This window comes from Sorex araneus, chromosome 10 (assembly GCF_027595985.1).
Source record: "Sorex araneus isolate mSorAra2 chromosome 10, mSorAra2.pri, whole genome shotgun sequence".
In the NCBI taxonomy this organism is placed as follows: domain Eukaryota; kingdom Metazoa; phylum Chordata; class Mammalia; order Eulipotyphla; family Soricidae; genus Sorex; species Sorex araneus.
In genome coordinates this window covers 12,566,694-12,584,738 of record NC_073311.1, presented here as the reverse complement: position 1 = coordinate 12,584,738, position 18,045 = coordinate 12,566,694, and the positions used below count along the sequence as shown (strand labels likewise).

At 40.7% G+C, this 18,045-nt stretch overlaps 1 protein-coding gene across 1 annotated transcript in view; it reads right to left on the bottom strand.

The window, feature by feature from the left end:
• Positions 1-4,571: 4,571 nt before the first annotated feature.
• Positions 4,572-18,045, bottom strand: part of MYRFL (myelin regulatory factor like) — a 156,973-nt gene continuing 143,499 nt past the window's right edge. Inside the window, 6 exon segments of the mRNA XM_055118411.1 lie at positions 4,572-4,824; positions 4,950-5,024; positions 5,321-5,441; positions 6,865-6,939; positions 10,852-10,939; positions 11,743-11,805. Coding sequence (XP_054974386.1) covers positions 4,738-4,824; positions 4,950-5,024; positions 5,321-5,441; positions 6,865-6,939; positions 10,852-10,939; positions 11,743-11,805 — 509 coding nt within the window. The 3' untranslated portion in view covers positions 4,572-4,737.

The following is an 18,045-nucleotide window of genomic DNA, read 5'->3' as shown; positions in this document are numbered from 1 at the left end:
TTTTTATTATAAATTATGAACCACAGTAAAAATCAGAGGAATCAGCCAACCATCAGTACTGTTACCTCGAACTACAGTGGTTTGTATCTCTGTGTTCTAAGATTTAGTGTAATAATAGAAACTTGGGGTTATCTAAAAGTCAACAGATCAGGAGATGATTGTCACTTAAAAAAAAAAAGTCCACTAGGAGAGACCCTGAGCAGCCGAACACAAACGGCTCCTCCGCTCCTAAAAGACCATGATCCCGGAGGCCCACCAACTACTTTCGGCACCCAGCGGCTTCTTGCAGAAATGCCTCTAGACTGTGACCTAAGTTACAGCCCCATGCTATCCCGGGAGGGGAAAGGTTTTTCTCTCTCAGCCTTTCCTTTCACGGCGGCATGGCAAGCGCCATCTTATGGAGCCCACTAACCAGAGGTACGAGCTTGCAGTGACTCGAATTCTGGCATAAATTTCTCTGCACTTAATTACTAAAATACCAGGAATCCAAAACCTCATATGTTCCTCATTCTCAGCAATGGAAAACAAATTATCAAATGATGCCTTTTCGGCAGGTCTGATTATAGGGGGGAAATTCCAATAGTGAATTTTCTGTCGAAGTATTGAATGTAATCAAAGTAAAGAGAGAGTAAAGTGAAAATCATCAGTCCACAGGCGGGGGGGGGTGGGGGGGAAAGGGAATGGGAGGAATACTGGGGTTCTTGGTGGTGGAACATGTGCACTGGTGAAGGGATGTGTGTTTGATCATTGTATGACTGAGACTTAAACCTGAAAGCTTTGTAACTTTTCTCATGGTGATTCAATAAAAAATAAGTAAATAAGTAAATAAATAAATAATAAGAATAAATAAAATTGGCCTTCTCCCTGGTAAGAAGAGATAAAAAAAAAAAGTCCACAAGTCCCAAGAGGAGGGGACATGCCATGTCTCAGGGTCACACGGGAAAGCAACAGGGTTGGTCAGAAGACAGCAGGAGAGGGAAGAACTGAGAACAAGAGCCTTTGTGGTGGTTTCTGCAGGGAACAGGCAAGGCAGGGTAGACAGGTTTGGATTGACTGTTTCATTAAGCTCTGTGCCCTAAGGACTTCCTCTTTTTATCTGGTACCTGGTGCTTGGGTGATTAGGGAAGGTGGATAATGTGAGAACCTGATAAAGGAGGCAGAGTGGGTATGGCCTCTGGCTTTGATTTGGTTTGTTGTTGTTGTTGTTCTTGTTTAATTTTTTTTTTTCAAATCGAAGTCTTTATTGGGTTTTTTTTTTTTTTTTTTTTTTTTTTTGGTTTTTGGGTCACACCCGGCGATGCACAGGAGTTACTCCTGGCTCTCCACTCAGGAATTACCCCTGGCGGTGCTCAGGGGACCATATGGGATGCTGGGATTAGAACCCGGGTCGGCCGCGTGCAAGGCAAACGCCCTACCCGCTGTGCTATCGCTCCAGCCCCTGTTGTTGTTTAATTTTATTGATTCACCATGAAATGTAGTTACAAGTTTTCATGCTTGAGCTACAATCACACAATGATCAAAACCCATCCCTCCACCAGTGCACATTCCCTACCACCAATATCCTCAGTATACCCCACCTTTCCCACCCTCCCCCTGCCTCCATGGCAGACAATATTCCCCATATGCTATCTCTATTTTTGGACATTATGGTTTTCAGTGCAGATACTGAGAGGTCATCATATTTGGTCCTTTACTTTCGGCACACAACTCCCATCCCGACTGATTCCTCTAACCATCATTTTCTTAGTGATCCCTTCTCTATTCCAGCTGCCTTCTCCCCACCCATTCATGAGGCAGGCTTCTAACTATGGAGCAATCTTCCTGACCCTTGTATCTACTACCCTTGGGTGTCGGTCTCATGTTATGTTATTTTATATTCCACAAATGAGTGCAGTCCTTCTATATCTGTCCCTCTCTTTCTGACTTGTTTCACATAGCATGGTACTCTCCATTTCTACCCACTTATAAGCAAATTTCATGACTTCATCTCTCCTAACAGCTGCATAGTATTCCATTGTGTACATGTACCAGTCATCTGTTCTCAGGCACTTGGGTTGTTTCCAGATTTTGGCTATTGTGAACAGTGCTGCAATGAACATATAGGTACAGATGTCATTTAGGAAGCTCATATGAAAGCTCGATTTCTAGTTTTTGCAGGACTGTCCATAGTGTTTTCCAGAAAGGCTGGACCAGTTGGCATTCCCACCAACAGTGAAAGAGCTTCCCTTTTCCCCTACATCCATGCCAGCACTGGTTGCTTTTGTTCTCTTGAATGTGTGCCAATCTCTGTGGTGTGAGATGATATCTCATTGTTGTTTTGATTTTCATTTCCCTGATGACTAGCAATGTGGAGTGTTTTTTCAAAATGTCTTTTGGCCATTTGTATTTCTATTTTGAGAAAGCTTCTGTTCATTTCTTCTCCCCATTTTTTGATGGGGTTGGAGGTTTTGTTCTTATATAATTGTACGGGTGTCTTGTATATCCTGGATATTAATCCCTCATCAGATGGGTAGTGGGTAAATATTCTTTCCCATTCTGTGGGCTCTCTCTGTATTTTGATCACTTTCTTTTGAAGTGCAGCAGCTTCTTAGTTTGATTTGGTTTTGAAAAGCACTCAAGGGTGAGTGAGCTATTGCCTTAAGAACTAACTTGGAGAGGTATAATCCCTCCAGGTCTGAGAGGCAGAAGATGGTAAAACATCAGAATTTAAGGCCCAGGATGGAAAGAAAATATGGAAATTAAGGTGCAGACCTTACATAAGGTTGAACCGGGTTCAACCCCTAGCTCCACATATGGACTTTCAAGCACTTCCAGGAGTGATTTCTGAGCACAGAGCTGGGAGTCACCACTGGCTGCGGGTCAACACTCCCTCTATCCCCCCTTGCCCAACCCCCTCTTCCCATCAGAACTCAGAATTCAGAAAAGACAAGCAGATTTATGGCTCATCTAAGTTGGGAAATCTACCCCTCAAGTGGAATTTAATGTAGTTGTAAACAATGGAGATGGACTTTCATGCCCTGTAAAAGAAACCCACATCTAAAGAGTGAAAGCAAAAAACAAAATCAACCCAAAAAAGTAATAACAATTGGAAGCTCAAATGGAACTCCCTGAGCCTTCCTTGTCTGGGCCACCTTAAAGCCCAGTCACGGCCCACATCCCCAAAAACAAAAGCAACCGGTGTTGGCGTGGATGTGGGGAGAAAGGGACTCTCCTTCACTGCTGGTGGGAATGCCGACTGGTTCAGCCCTTTTGGAAAACAATATGGACGATTCTCAAAAAGTTAGAAATTGAGCTCCCATTTGACCCAGCAATACCACTCCTGGGAATATATCCCGGAGAGGCAAAAAGGTATAGTAGAGATGACATCTGCATTTCCATGTTCATTGCCGCTCTGTTCACAATAGCCACAATATGGAAAAAAAACCAGAGTGCCCGAAAACAGATGATTGGCTAAAGAAACTCTGGTATATTTACACAATGGAATACTATGTAGCTGTCAAGAAACATGAAGTCATGAAATTTGCATACAAGTGGATCAATATGGAAAGTATCATGTAGAGTGAAATGAGTCAGAAAGAAAGAGACAGACATAGAAAGATTGCACTCATATGTGGAATATAATGTAACTGAGAAGTACAAGTTGGCAACGATGCAACTTCTGGCAGATATCTCTCTGGACTTAGTTACTAAAATACTAAATTACAGAAACCCAAAACTGAGAGGCCGCTAAGTGTGGTCACTCGACCTCACACTTCTTCATCCTCAGCAATGGAAAACAAATTACCTAATGCTTCCTTTTCAGCAGGTCTGACTTTAGGGGAGAGACTCTCCAAACAATAATAGTGAATTTTGTTGAAATATTGTATGCAATCAAAGTGAAAGTAAAGTGAAATTTATTAGTTACACAGGCGGGGGGGGGGCTTAGGGTGGGGGGGCTAGGGGCGTGGGGGGGTTTGGGGTGTGAGGGGGCGGGGTGGAGCTATACTGGGATTCTTGGTGGTGGAATATGAGCACTGGTGAAGGGATGGGTATTCGAGCATTGTATAACTGAGATTTAAACCTGAAAACTTTGTAACTTTGCAACTTTCCACAATAAAAAAAAAAAAAAAAAGCCCAGTCACATATAAGACTGTAAAGTACAGCATTTCCAACTACGCAGGAAGCTTAGTATCTATAAACATGGTAAGGCAAGTTGCAACTGTTTCTCTGTATGAGATTTCTAGAGTATGTAACATATGAATGTTCTGTGCACACACAGCTATCAATAGTTTGCCTAAATGTGATTTCAGCACCAGGTGCCATCCTTTCTCCCCATATTACACATTCTTAAAAATCTAGTTTAGTGCAACCAAGTTGACAGGACTAAATGTGCCTTTTTTTCTCTCTCTCAAGTGTTTTGAAATGTATTAAGACAAAGTTAAACCCGCTTATTTTGGCCTCACAGCTTCCTTTACACAATATGTAGTATTTTCAACTCCACCAGAGCCATTTATTTATTCCAGGAAATTCTTTCTTCATATACATGGCAAAATCAAACTCCACATTTTCTCAGCTTTCGGCAAACACTTTATTCTCCTCATTCACGTCTCAAAACTATTGAAAATTGAAGCCTGAATAAAGTCCATTGGCAATAAATGTGACTGTGTCACTAAAAGAAGAAAGAACTTGCGAGATGTTTCCACAAACAGTACTTCTTAGTACTTCCTTTGGTAAAGTCTCTAGCCAAACTTGAATAATTTAAGCACAGCGTCGATAGAAGTAAAAGAAGTAATCTGTAAAAAATATTCCAGCAAAATAAGGATCTGTTGAACAGTCCGCTAAATCCTGTCAGAATAGGGGGGAAAAGAGAATGATTAGTGTAAGGATGAACTGTCATGCAAGTGTTTTCGTTCTTTATTCAATCAGTCCTTTCTTTCTTTCTCATTGAAAAGAGAAATATAAAAGCTTACCGGGGCAGCAACGCGGAAGTGGTAGGCACTATCAAAGAAAGGAGCCACAGCAAGGTTCCATATGTGCTGATACCCCTAAACAGCGAAAGAGAGATCTGATTCATAACCACATTTATTATCTCAAGGGAAGAGTGTAAGGGCTGAGACAGCATTTCCTGGACTAGGAGGGGTAACTGGGACAATGGCTTTGGTAGCGGTGGAGGCTGAACAAAGCCCTGAGATCAGGGACAGCCAGGTTGGGAGAAATCTCTGGCCTGGGACTGCAGCTCTCCTCTGAGCAGGGGACAAGAAGAAGCCGTGAGACATATAATTCCAGACATGTTTCTTTTACAATAGGGATGTCATAGTGAGGATCTGGAAATGATGGTTACCTGCGTCATCATCTGGGAGACTTCTTGGTGGCTTTGCATCCCTTTGGCTTCCCTTTTACTATGAAAGCATATATTTCCACGCGTGAATTTGCACTGGAAGACTATCAACGGCTCTGTTGTGCTTCAAGAGACAAAGGAAAGAAGAGGCAAATGGAGGTGCGGGTCCCAGCTCCTTACTAGGCTATACACCTTGACAAAAAGGGGATCTGATGGAATTTGACAAAAAAGCAGCTCCAGTGGAAACTTGACAAGAATAGGCTCTAATGGTTACTTGAAAATTGACTCAAATTTCCAAATATGCATTTTATTACACAATGCTCACTGACGGCAGCCTGCTGGCTCATATCTGATTGTCATGGAAAGAATGTCAGTCCCAGATAACAACTGTTATGGACAGAATGTTTGTGTTCACCAGATTCCCCACCCTACCCCCTCTACCACCCTATAAGTGGAGAATAATAGCTCACAACTCATTTTTGAGTGAAGTGGGTCACAAATCTGAAAGTACTGTCATTACTGAAGGTATTTGATGAATAGATTAGAGTTTTGTGACTTGGGGGAAAGATGATCAGAATAAAAACCACTATGGGTGCTGATCATGTGCCAGGCGGGATCTCTAGTCTTACATATTTATCTCATCAGGAAGATAGTGATGGCTACAGGGACAGGCTGAATTAGAAGGGTCAGCTCTACCATTTACTGACTATACTTTCAAGACAGTTTTTGTTTGTTTGTTTGTTTGTTTGTTTGCCTTCTAAACTTGTGTTCTCATCTGAAAAGGACACAATAGGGAATAAAAAGTGACCAGCTCAGAAAACTGTTGTGATAATTATAAACACAATATTAAAATGTTCAATATCTGGCTTATAGTCTGTGCTCAGCAAATAGTAGGTATTCACTTCACTGTTACTAACTGATTCCCACCACGGCTTTACCTATTATAATACAGTAAACTTCTTTTACGAAGAATAAATGGGAGCTCAAAGAAGATAAGCATTTCCCCCAAATGATCAAATGATTTTGATCATTTCTTAGAATTAATAAGAAATGATCAAAATTTGAATTCTGTTTTGGTGTGCTGAATTCCAAATTCAGACTCCCTCTCTCCCTCTGCTCACATCTCCAAACTCACCCCTGGGAAAGAGTGTGCTGTCTGCACTGACATTGCTACCAAGAGCTCACAAAGAAATTTATGATCCAGCCATGAGTGTGGGTTCATAGGAGGCCATGCTACACACTTGTTCCAGCTTAGTTTACAAGGACACATCCGGGGCAGTTCTGCAGTTGGTGAGCATCAAGTGCAAGATCATTTCTACTTTGCAAATGTGTGTGTCTCTTAGTGTTACTTCATTCCACTGAGAGTCTAGATGATTCCTGCTTTGTTACGAAAACCAGTTTTGCTGGCCCAAGTCTTGACCCAGCCATCACTAGTTTGGACTGATAGCCTTCCACATCCTAACTTACTGATCAAAGTGTGAACTAAATTCACACTGACTATTCAAATAATGATAAAAATACACTTATTTTTAGAACTATGCACTTACTTGATTTCCAGAGAGAATTTGACATTGGTGGGTGTGTACTTATTAACAGGAATATTATAATTGTAGTGTCCAGACCTAATTATAGAAAAAAATAAATAAAACCACATGTCAAAATGTGCAAGAAATACCTCAAAGGCATTTTGTTGCTCATTATGTACATCAACTTGGAAAATTCTGCAACAATAAATACAGTAAATCAAGTTTAACAGCATAGAGTTTTATGTTTGTCAGAGACAAACCTATCAAACTTCAGAGTGATCTCTTTCCAGTCTTATAAGTAAAATATACCACAAAGATTTGTACTTTTGTACAGACAAAATGATTAGAACGTCAAATTCTAAACTAAAACAGAAAAAAAGCAAAATAAATTACTTTAGTTCTCCTTAAGGACATACAGATTTCAGAAGACAAATAAGGCAAAGGCCTTTGACAATTCTTCTGGAAAGAAGTGTGGGACATAATAAATACCAGTTCTTCTACTGTAAATCACTCCTTTAAGCAACATTACCAGGAACTACTTTGCAGTTTAAGAATTCAAATCAACTAAAATTATTATAGTCCTAATTACCATTTGGTAATGGAGAACATTGTCAGGCAGTAATGTTTATCGTTCTCCTTAAGAAAGATAGCTGGGGTGTGGGGGGATAGTTTCTTTGATTCATATTATGTCAGAAAAACTCCAGCAACAAGGCAAACTGAGGCTGGAGAGACAGCACAGCAGAGAGAGAGATCTTGCTTGCTATAAAGCCAAACAGGATTCAACCCAGTATTCTGTATGGCCCCCACACGCAGCCCACCCCCATCAGGAATGATCCCTGAATATAGAGTCATAAATAAACCCTGAACACCATTAGGTGTGACCTCAAAAACAAAAAAACAAAAAGAGTAAATGAATCCAATACAAATTCTCCTATGACTTATTCATCTCTTGATGGGTTACCCAACTTTTGATAATTACAGAGAAACCAGAATAATGAGGAAAAGAGTCAGTCCACATTATATTCTCTTTAATGAATATTCTACCATGTTGATGAAATATGAAAACAAAAAAGAAAAAAAATTAAGGGGCTAGAGCAATACCACAACAGGTAGGGCATTTGTCTTACACATGGTTAGGCCCAGATTCCTGGGATCCCACATGGTTCCCTGAGACTGCCACGAGTAATTCCTGAGTTCAGAGCTAGGAGTAAGCCCTGGGCACAGCCAGGTATGGCACAAAAATAAATAAACAAATTAAAATAAAGGAAATAGATCAAAATGCCGTCAGGAGAACTTTGTTGAGCTGTAAGAAGCTAAAAGAAATAAAATTCACTTTCTACTATGTGCCTCCAAAATCAACATGTTTCACTACAATCCTATGCAGTAATTTCCCCATCTTAATGATGAGAGCACAAAGGCAAAATGAATAAACATCCTTTGGAAGTTCTAGAATTTGAACTTGAATCAACCTGCTTCTCTTTGAACTTGAATCAACCTGCTTGTCTTAATCATGTCACTCTACCACATGAATTAATGTCAGTTTCTGGTTTTTTCAAGCTCTGAACGGTAGGAAGACAAATAACAAATCAAAAGCAAGTAATACCTACTTTATAGGCATTGTGTGAGAATTCAATGAGATAATGAGTATAAGATAGAAAGCAAATTATAATGTTCCTACGGGTTATTTTTTAAATTCAGCAACATCAACTTGATGTCCATATTGGGTTGAAAAAGATATGAAATGCTTACAGCCAATCTCCACACACACAGGCCAAGTCTCACCCACAAGTGAACTCATAGAAAACCCAGGCATTGTGGGACTTGTGACTGAAAACTCCAGGTTCAATGAAACCTGTAATGGGTGACCTTCGCCCATCTCCCCCTATTTACTGCAACTTGGCAGGCATGCCCACAAGCCACCTCTCCACCTCTGGGCTGGTGCCGGATAATCTCCTCAATGGCCACGATCCAGAAACTCATTGTCCCTCTCTCTCAAAGAGAGCATAAAATGACTAGCCATAGCCATGCCACTGGATCCGGCGTCAGGCTGTTTCATTGGGGCACCCTGGAAGGGTGTAGGTGAGGTCCCTTCCACCCCAAGGGACCCAACCCTGGCAGCCCCAAACCTCCAGAACTCCAGAACATATATATATATATATATATATATATATATATATATATATATATATATATATATATGTGTGTGTGTGTGTGTGTGTGTGTGTGTGTGCTTGTGTGCTTATATATATATGTTATATATATATATATATAAGCACACAAGGCTCAACCTTTACAACATGTCAGTAATCTCTTAAAATAGGGTTTAATGGCCCCTGGGTGAAATAAAACAATCTTCATGCACTTTCCTCTAAGGAAACATTTTTGGAGCATTTTCAGCGATTTATTCATAACAAACAATACAAAATAAATTATTTCAGTTCTGCCTTAGGGCAGGGGTTGGGTTTCCGGATGGAAACATCGCAAATATGGTGGTGGGAAGATGCAATGGTGGTGGGATTGGTGTTCAAATGTAATCAAATATTGTGAACTATTTATAAAAATAAAATTAAATTTAAAAATTTATAAAAAATAAAAAAAAGATGTGAAGTCTGAGAATCCAGAGAATTTATGACACCTGTTCAAACTATAGAGCCGAGTAAATATCTATTAATCAAATTTTTAAAAATAGGATAAAATAAAATAAGGGTCATAGAGAGAGTACAGTGGATAGGGTGTTTGCTTGGCATATGCAACCCAGGGGCAGTCGTTGGCATGTACCTTATATGGCCCTGAGCCCCACAAGAGTTGATTCCTTAGCACAAAGCCAGGATAAAACCCCAAGCACCACCTGTGTGGCCTAAAACCCAAAATAAAATAAAGAAAAAGAAGTGCTCATTCTCAGTGTCTACAATGTGTATATTCTGTTTCCTACAAGTCCTTGGACTGTATTCTGAAAGCATCCATGCGTAAGTGCTGGTGATATGGCATACACTTGAGACAAATACTGCTTATAATTTTTTGCAGTGCTACACTTTCCCCTCCTAAGCTGAAAAAGTGAAGATAAACTTGATTTTTGTAGCAATCAAACTAAGGACATACTTGTCAGTAAAATAAGCAAATACCAGCTCACCTAACTTGTAGTCTCTAGTACTAATATGTTGCTTGTCTATAAAATTTACTAGAAGTCCAATGTCTGTGGTGTGTGCTCTCAGAAAGTCAGCTACTTCTGGGAGTCATCACATGTCCCAAAGCCACCACCCAGTTAAAAAATTTAACTCCAGCTGTATTACCCCATTAAAAATTTTAAATTTCCTGGAGTGAGTGGCCTTCTGTCAACACTGATAAAACAGGAGTAGCACATCAGATTGAATGGGCTGTAATGTAGAAGGCAACAAATCTCAATTAACAAAATATAAACACAGAAGGCTTAACCTGTACCAACATTTTAGTATTCTCTTATACTAGGGCATAATGTCTCCATGGTGAGAAAACTTTTTTTGATCATTTTTTTAGCAAATTATTTATAGCAAGCAATATAAAATAAATGATTGAGAGCCTGCTATGGCAGCAGGTTTAAGAGGTGTTTGGGAAAATTGGAGATAATGGTGGTTGGAAGGTGCAATGGTGGTGGGATTGGTGTCGGTATATTAAATGTCTATAACAAGTCATCATGAGCAGTTTTGTAAACCACAATGTTTATATAGTATAAGGGGGAAAAAGTCAGTCACTGAGCCCCCCGCCCCACCCCCACCACCTTAAGCTTCTTTTGCTTTAGACCTATTGAAAGGTACAGGAGTTGGGAATCATGATGGCCAGGGTTTAATAACATTTGTCAATAGCCACTTTTATGATTCATCCATCCTCCATGTAACAAATGTGTTTTCAATTAAGGAGCATTGTAGCCCATGTTGGCTTTAACACGTGGCTTTAGCTATCGTTCTAGTTTTAAAAGCTGAGCACTAGGTAAATTCCAGAAACAACTGGAATGTTATGGTGAAGCTTACCTACCCACACTGGAGACTTCTACTGCAATACCGGGCATCTATTATCTGCTGGATTTCCATAATCTGAATAGAACTGATGGTTGTATCAATCCCTGAATTGAGAAGAAACGGAGATAAGTAAAGATATCCATGCTATAGTAGTCTTTATTTATTTATTTATTTATTTATTTATTTATTTATTTATTTATTTATTTATTTATTTTGCTTTTTGGGTCACACCCGGCAATGCTCAGGGCTGACTCCTGGCTCATGCACTCAGGAATTACTCCTGGTGGTGTTCAGGGGACCACATGGGATGCTGGGAATCGAACCTGGGTCCACCGCATGCAAGGCAAATGCCCTACCCACTGTACTATCACTCTAGCCCCTCTAGTAGAGTCTTTAAATGGAAGAATACAAAGAGTTTCCTAGATAAATGGATTTCATTTGCATTCAAATTGAAAACTAGAAGACTTTTTTTATTGTTACAGTTAATGTTAAGAAAACTAATCAAATCTCTAGGCCCCCATCACATCCAAAATAAATTTGGGAGCATGATACACCTATTATATTGTAATGTATTGAAAATGTAGAGTGCAGTGTAAAATTAAATCCGGTTAATAACACTTTAAAACATTAGAAAACAATCAAAGATATATTCAGGAAATAAGAAGAGGGCAGGGAGTCCAGATGAATTATTAAAATTCATGGAAATCAACCACACCTTGCCTAGTGGTTGGCAACCATTTCTAATGCCACCTTAAAGGTAATGCTGTCATCACTTGTAAAACTGTGATCCTGCAAGTGTTCACAGCAGTTGCAGTCCGAGTCCCTCCTCTATGTAATGATTTACAGTCTCTCCTCACTTTGTACGGTTCCACAAAGCCAAAAAAGAATCACTTAAATGTGGACTTACAGTCACTCCCCCAGTCAGCGCTGGTGAGAGAACCTCTTGCCAGGAATGATGTATTTGTCTCTTCTGAAGAAGAAAAAATATTGTCAGTATTTAAGTCTTGGCCAGGATGCAAATATACCCAATGATGACCTAGTTTTGTCCACTTAATGCTTCCATGCCCCACCATTTCTCTCTCACCCTTGACCCATTCAATCCCTACCCATTTCTTACTGCTCTATTGAATTCTCACTCTTTTCTAAAATATCTCTGCTTGGGGATACACTGTATTCTAAATTCTTACATACAATGAAGCCTTCACCCCTCAAAATGACTGTGGTTAGGTCCAGGACCTCTAACAGGGGAATGAAGTTAAAATAAGGTGCTAGGGTAGCACCTAGACCTTATCTGACTAGTATCTCTAGATAATAGATACCCCAAAAGTATGAAGGGCATGACTCCAAGGAGGAAAGACCAAGGATACCCAAAGGATACTGAGATGCCAGTAGAATGGAGTCCTTTCAGAGCAAGAAGAAACTAGACCAGCCAATATACTTCTAACTATAAACATATATATGTTTATATATGTCTTTATATATATATGTGTATATATATATATATATATATATATATATATATATATATATATATATAAGCCTGGGGCAGGAGTGATAGTACTGCGGGTAGGGCATTTGCCTTGCACATGGCCAACCTGGATGCAATCCTCAGCATTCCATATGGTCCTCTGATCCCCACCAGGAGTGATCCTTGAGCACAGAGCCATAAAGAATCCCTAAACATTGCCAAGTATGGCCCCCAAATAAACAAATCAACAACATGACAACAACAACAAAAAAACAAAAATCAGAACTGCAAGGATATAAATTTCTGTTCTTGGACTCACCGAGGATTCAGTTATGGCAGTTCTAGCACATGGGGCACTATAAGCACTCTGGCAGATGAGATCAATGTCACTCATTACTGTCTCCTTCCCTGGACCTTTGCATTTCTTCCTGAGCTGCCTCTGTGGTGCTCCATCCGTGAGATATCATCACATCCCAACAGGCAAGTTACCTGTCTCACATTATAGCATGCTGTGAATGCTATAGCCCTTGACAATGGCTTTAGAATAGGAACTTCAATGAGTATTCTCTAAATCCTCTATAGGGGAGTACAGTGGCATTTACATAGGAGAAAACGTGAAGATAAGGGTGAATATAAGGGTGGAACTGCAGCAAAATGTAGAAAAGAATCAGATTGTGTGGGCCAGAACTTGCTGGTGGGGGAGAAAGCCCAAGGAGTGATCAAGCCCCCATCAGAGCCAAAAGGGCATTGAAAAGCAATTTAGGGCATGATACTGTTTGTTTTGACCTCCCATGCAGTGCTTGGGGGCCCCTAGGGGCTCCTTCCCTTTAGACTTTTACTATGCTTGAACATCACCAGAGCTCACTCAGAAGTGTTGTAGTCGGGGAGGGGTAGCCATGCAGTACTGGGAACTGAACTCAAAGCTTCTGCACGCAAAGTGTGTTGTCCAAATCTTTGAGCCATCTACCCATTCCTAAAAGCAATTTTGAAAAGATTATCATTCTTTTAATGTTAGAAAAAAGATGATAGTAAAAGCAATGAAAAAATGTACTTTGAATTTTTGTTTTTGTTTGTTTTTTTCCTTAGTGGGCCATACCTGGTGGTGCTCAGGACTTACTCCTGGCTCCGTGCTCAGGACTTACTCCTGACAGTGCTCTGTGGATGCATGTCGTGCCAAGGATCAAGCTGAGGCCAGCTGCATTCAGGGCAAGTGCCTTAACCCCTGTGCTCTTTCTCCAATCCAAAACGTATCTTTTTTTAAAAATAACTTTGTTTAGATGCAATTTTGTGGTTTACAATACTGTTGATAATGGTTTCTCATGCGCATAATTCCAATACCACACCCACCACCCAAGTTCCCTCCTCCCTCTCCCGAAGACCCTCACACCCTCCCTCTCAATCCCCCTGACTCAATTATGAGGATCAGTTCTCCCTCCCGTTATGTTGCCTGTAATCCTTTCTTGCTGCTTCATTGTGAATCTTCAGTCCCACATCTGAGACAGATCAATCTATATCTGTCCCTTTTCTTCTGCGTGACTTCACTAATCATAATATCCTCTAATTTTACCCATGTTGCTGCAAGTTGAAAGCTTTTGCTCTTTCTTCCAATATCACAACTTTTTGACTCTAACTGGGCATTTGGGTTGTTTGTATATCTTGGCCTATGAGAATGACACATGTCATTAAGTCTGGAAATAGCCAGTGTTGGCAGGTTGTGGTAAGAAACTAATCCTCCTGCCGTGGTGGGAATGTTGTCTGGTTCAGTCTTTACGTGAAACATATAAAAATAAATAAATAAACAAAAGGAAAATAAAGGAATAGAACTACCATACAACCCAGTGATACCACCTCTTGGTATCTATCCCCAGAGCACAAAGCATTAGTTCCCAAGGATATAAGCATACCTATGTTCATCGTTGCACTTAGTACAATAGCAAAAATATGGAAATGACTCAAAATGTATCTTTTAAAAGTGCAGAAAGGTGCCAATGGGTGCTGGGAGTGGCTGTGGGGAGCTGAACTCCTTCACCCATTAGTGGACGGGAATGAGATGGAACATGGAAGTGACACGTTTCCTGAACATCTCAGCTCAAGGCTTTCCATTAAGAAGAAATGGGGCCTTGGAGGCTGCACTGGTGGCTAAAAGCACCTGCCTTGCAAGCAGGAGGCCACAATTTTGATCCCTGGTGCTGCCCACACATGCTGAGTGTAGGGATGCTGAGTGTAAGGCCACTGCCATCTGGGACGCCAGCCCTACCGCAGAGTGTGTGATTTCTGACACAGGGTGCCAGGCATATGCAAGCACAGAAACAAAAAAGGTGCAAGAGCTGCGGCCAGGAATGCAAACCCTGCTAAGCCAGAGTACATTCGAATCCTGCAATTAAAAGTGTACAAGTCTGGTGGGCATTGCAGCCCGAGGGTACAAGCCCCGTAGCCAAGCATATGTGCAAACTCAGCTCATTGCCAAAACAGCAACAAAGGGAAAGTGTAAATACAGAAGAGAGGGACCTTGGTACCTGAGAATTTTCTAAAAAATTGGATACTTACCTTACTTTACATGTGAATATGTTTACTATCTAAAAGTCCTCCAGGTTTCTTGGATTTGAGCTATTCCCATAATAATTATTTCTTTTTTATTTGATGGTTTTTCCCAGTGTGCTAACGAGGCCCAGCCCCCCGCCACCACCACCACCACCAGGGTGGTGCTTAGAGCTACGCTCAAAAATTCTCAGGGACCATATGGTGCTGGGTTCCAAACCAGGGTGGGCTGTGACCAAAGCATGTGTCTTACGCCCTGTTCAGGTATATACCTTAAATATCTCTCCAGCCCTTCCATGCTAATTTTTAACTACATGAATCTTGCTATGTGATTTCCTGGGATTACTTCAACAGAAGGCTGGGAATTTACAAGGTGAATAAGGTATAAACAGGTGGGAAGGAGAAACCAGAACTACTCACTTTCCTCCATACCTATTGTTCGACATACTGCTGAATATGCAGGAAAAAGACTCATTAGAAATTCTGGCAACTGGAATGACAGATTTGCCTCCTGCCCACAGAAACAGGTTTTTAACACCTCCTAGGACAAAATTCAGTTTCTGGTGGGGTAAAAGTTCTTAACAGTTATATAAAAACAAGATAATCTTGTAGATTACAATTAAGGTCATTGCTTTTCAATAAAAGCGGGGTTGAAAAAACATTTCAAGACTCCAATCAAACACCTTTCATTTGTCACTGCTCTGAAGCAAGACTCTTCAGGGCAAAAGGCTGCTTATTGGAAAGCCATAAATTTTTCTGTAGTCATGCATGGCTCATGCTTATATTATAAATGCCCTCTAGCAATTCTGTCTAGAGAGTTCATCTACCTTTCCAGTGATTTTCTTTGTTAAAGTCGCAGATATTTTTCACAATCAGCTGATGAGAATGCCCATTAAACTAAATAAAACGCTGGAGAGAAGATATTTAAGATGCTATCCAAGGCTGGAGAGACGGTACAGGATGTAAGGCGCTTGCTCTTGCCTACGTATGGCTGACCCCAGTGAGCACTTCAGCATTATGTATGGTCCTTAGCACTCCTAGGAATTACTCCTAGGCACAACATCAAGCAGAGCCCCTGAGCACCACTGGGGTGAGGTCAGTGTCCCCCAATTAACATAATCATAAAATAAAATAAGGTGGTGTTCTACCAAAGCCTGTCTTCTTGTGTGACTATAACACAACATCAAAACTGGTGGAGGCGAAAGTTTGAGTTCCAATATCGCATCTTGAATACCCTTTTTCTTTCTTTATTGAACCAAGTTAAGACTAAGAAAAAAAGTAAATGAGTCTGACTGAGTGCTTTAATCTGGGAACCATTTTTGGGTTTTTTTTTTTTTTAAGAAGGCAGGAGACATTTGTTCTTATCAGAGTTCTGGTCTCCGAAACAAAATAAGCATGAGTTCCAGATAACCCTTTCGCTTTGTGAGACTTTTTTCAATTTTTACCAAATCTCTTAAACCTCTAGTATTCCATTGATGTTTTCACTGCAGGCTCTTTGGAATATCTAACTCTGCTATCTATTTAAAACTTTATTGGTTCCATAGATTTAAAATCAAATCCATTGCATTCATCTGGTTCCTCAGAGTAAAAACTCAATATTTTAAAATACCCACTTTCCACTTCCTGATTAGTTTTACCCAAATCTTTATTATGTGAGGGCAAAGGGATAAACCTTCTCACAAGCAATTTAATCCAAGAGAAGAACAGTGTCTTAAGCTCAGTACATCATAAAAATACTGATTTCCCCTCATTTATTTTACTAGTAGTCTTCTGCCTCAGGAAGAAGTCTCATAAATGTGTGCCAGAGCTTGCTAAATGAATAGAAACCACATTTCATCTGACTGAGAGTTTTTCTAAGAATTAAAAAAAAAAAACCCAGAAACTTTTTTTTCTATTCCTTGCTATTTACTTGGATTTTCAATATTTTCAAAACATAGGATTGGAGGGGCCAGAGCACAGTGGGTAGGGTGTTTGCCTTGTACTCAGCCAACCTGGGTTCGATCCCCGGCACCCCATATGGTCCCCTGAGCACTGTCAGGAGTAATTCCTGAGAGAGTAAAGCCAGGAATAAGCCCTGAGCATCATTGGGTGTGCCTCCAACACCAAAACCAAACAAACAAACAAAAAAACTTATGGGGTTGGAGATAATGCTTGCCTGGCTTTCAACTCTTTGGGATTTCGATGCCCTACACAGATCAGAAGAATGGGTCAGCAGAAGGTATGCGCCTTTCCTCAGACCCCCAGAAGTTTCCCACTCATCAATGGGTGCAGGCAAAATTAAAGAGGGGTGGACTAATAACATCATGAACTAGATACTTTGCTTATCTTCTCAAGTTGATTTCCTGTACGTGAGCACATCAAGCCCAAATACATGGCAGCCGAATAGTAGGTGGGAAGGAGCCTGGGGAGCCAATTTCCAATTTCACCTTGGGATTCAGGGTCACTCCCAGTGATACTCAATTGGGGTCAGCAGTGCTGGGGGTCACCAGGGCTACAACAAGCTACAACTCACTGTGGGACGACAGAATCTGGGTGTTGTTTCATAAAATGAGGGAGCTGATATAAATCAGAACTTCTCCTGGCTTGGTGACTTTAGAATCTCAGATGACTACATCAAGGGCTCGATGACATTTTGACAGCTTTGAAAAGTAGCATCTCTTTCACATATTTGTCCTGTTTTTCATATGTTGCTGTTGGACTAACGAAAAACAATTCAATTAAAAACTAAACTGAGCTTGTAGCTGTGTATTCTCTATGTATTTTCTCAGTCAAATAATTGCAAAAGTAGAACTATTCTAAGAGTGAAGAACCAGGGTGTCTGAGGCTGGGAAGACAACTCAGAGGCTATGCACATATGACATAGCAAGAACAAAACCCAGGAGTGAACCCTGGCACTACCTGCTTCCCCCAGTCTCCTAGGTGCACCCACCATCATCACGGGAGTAGCTTTGGTGACCCCAGCACCGTTGGGCCTGAGCAACACTGTCCCACTGGGCCCCACATCAAAACTACCAGTCCAGTTATTGGAATGTCACAAGTACTGCTTGGGCGCCCCATCTCCCCTCCCCCCAAAGTCATAAAACCACTGGCTTAGCTACTCTCTGATATTCTATCACTCTAAAGCCCCTCAAGTTCTCCCATATCCTAAAAGTAAAAGCAAACAGACAATTGAAACGCTTTTCATGGTTCTCCATTTGAAAGAGT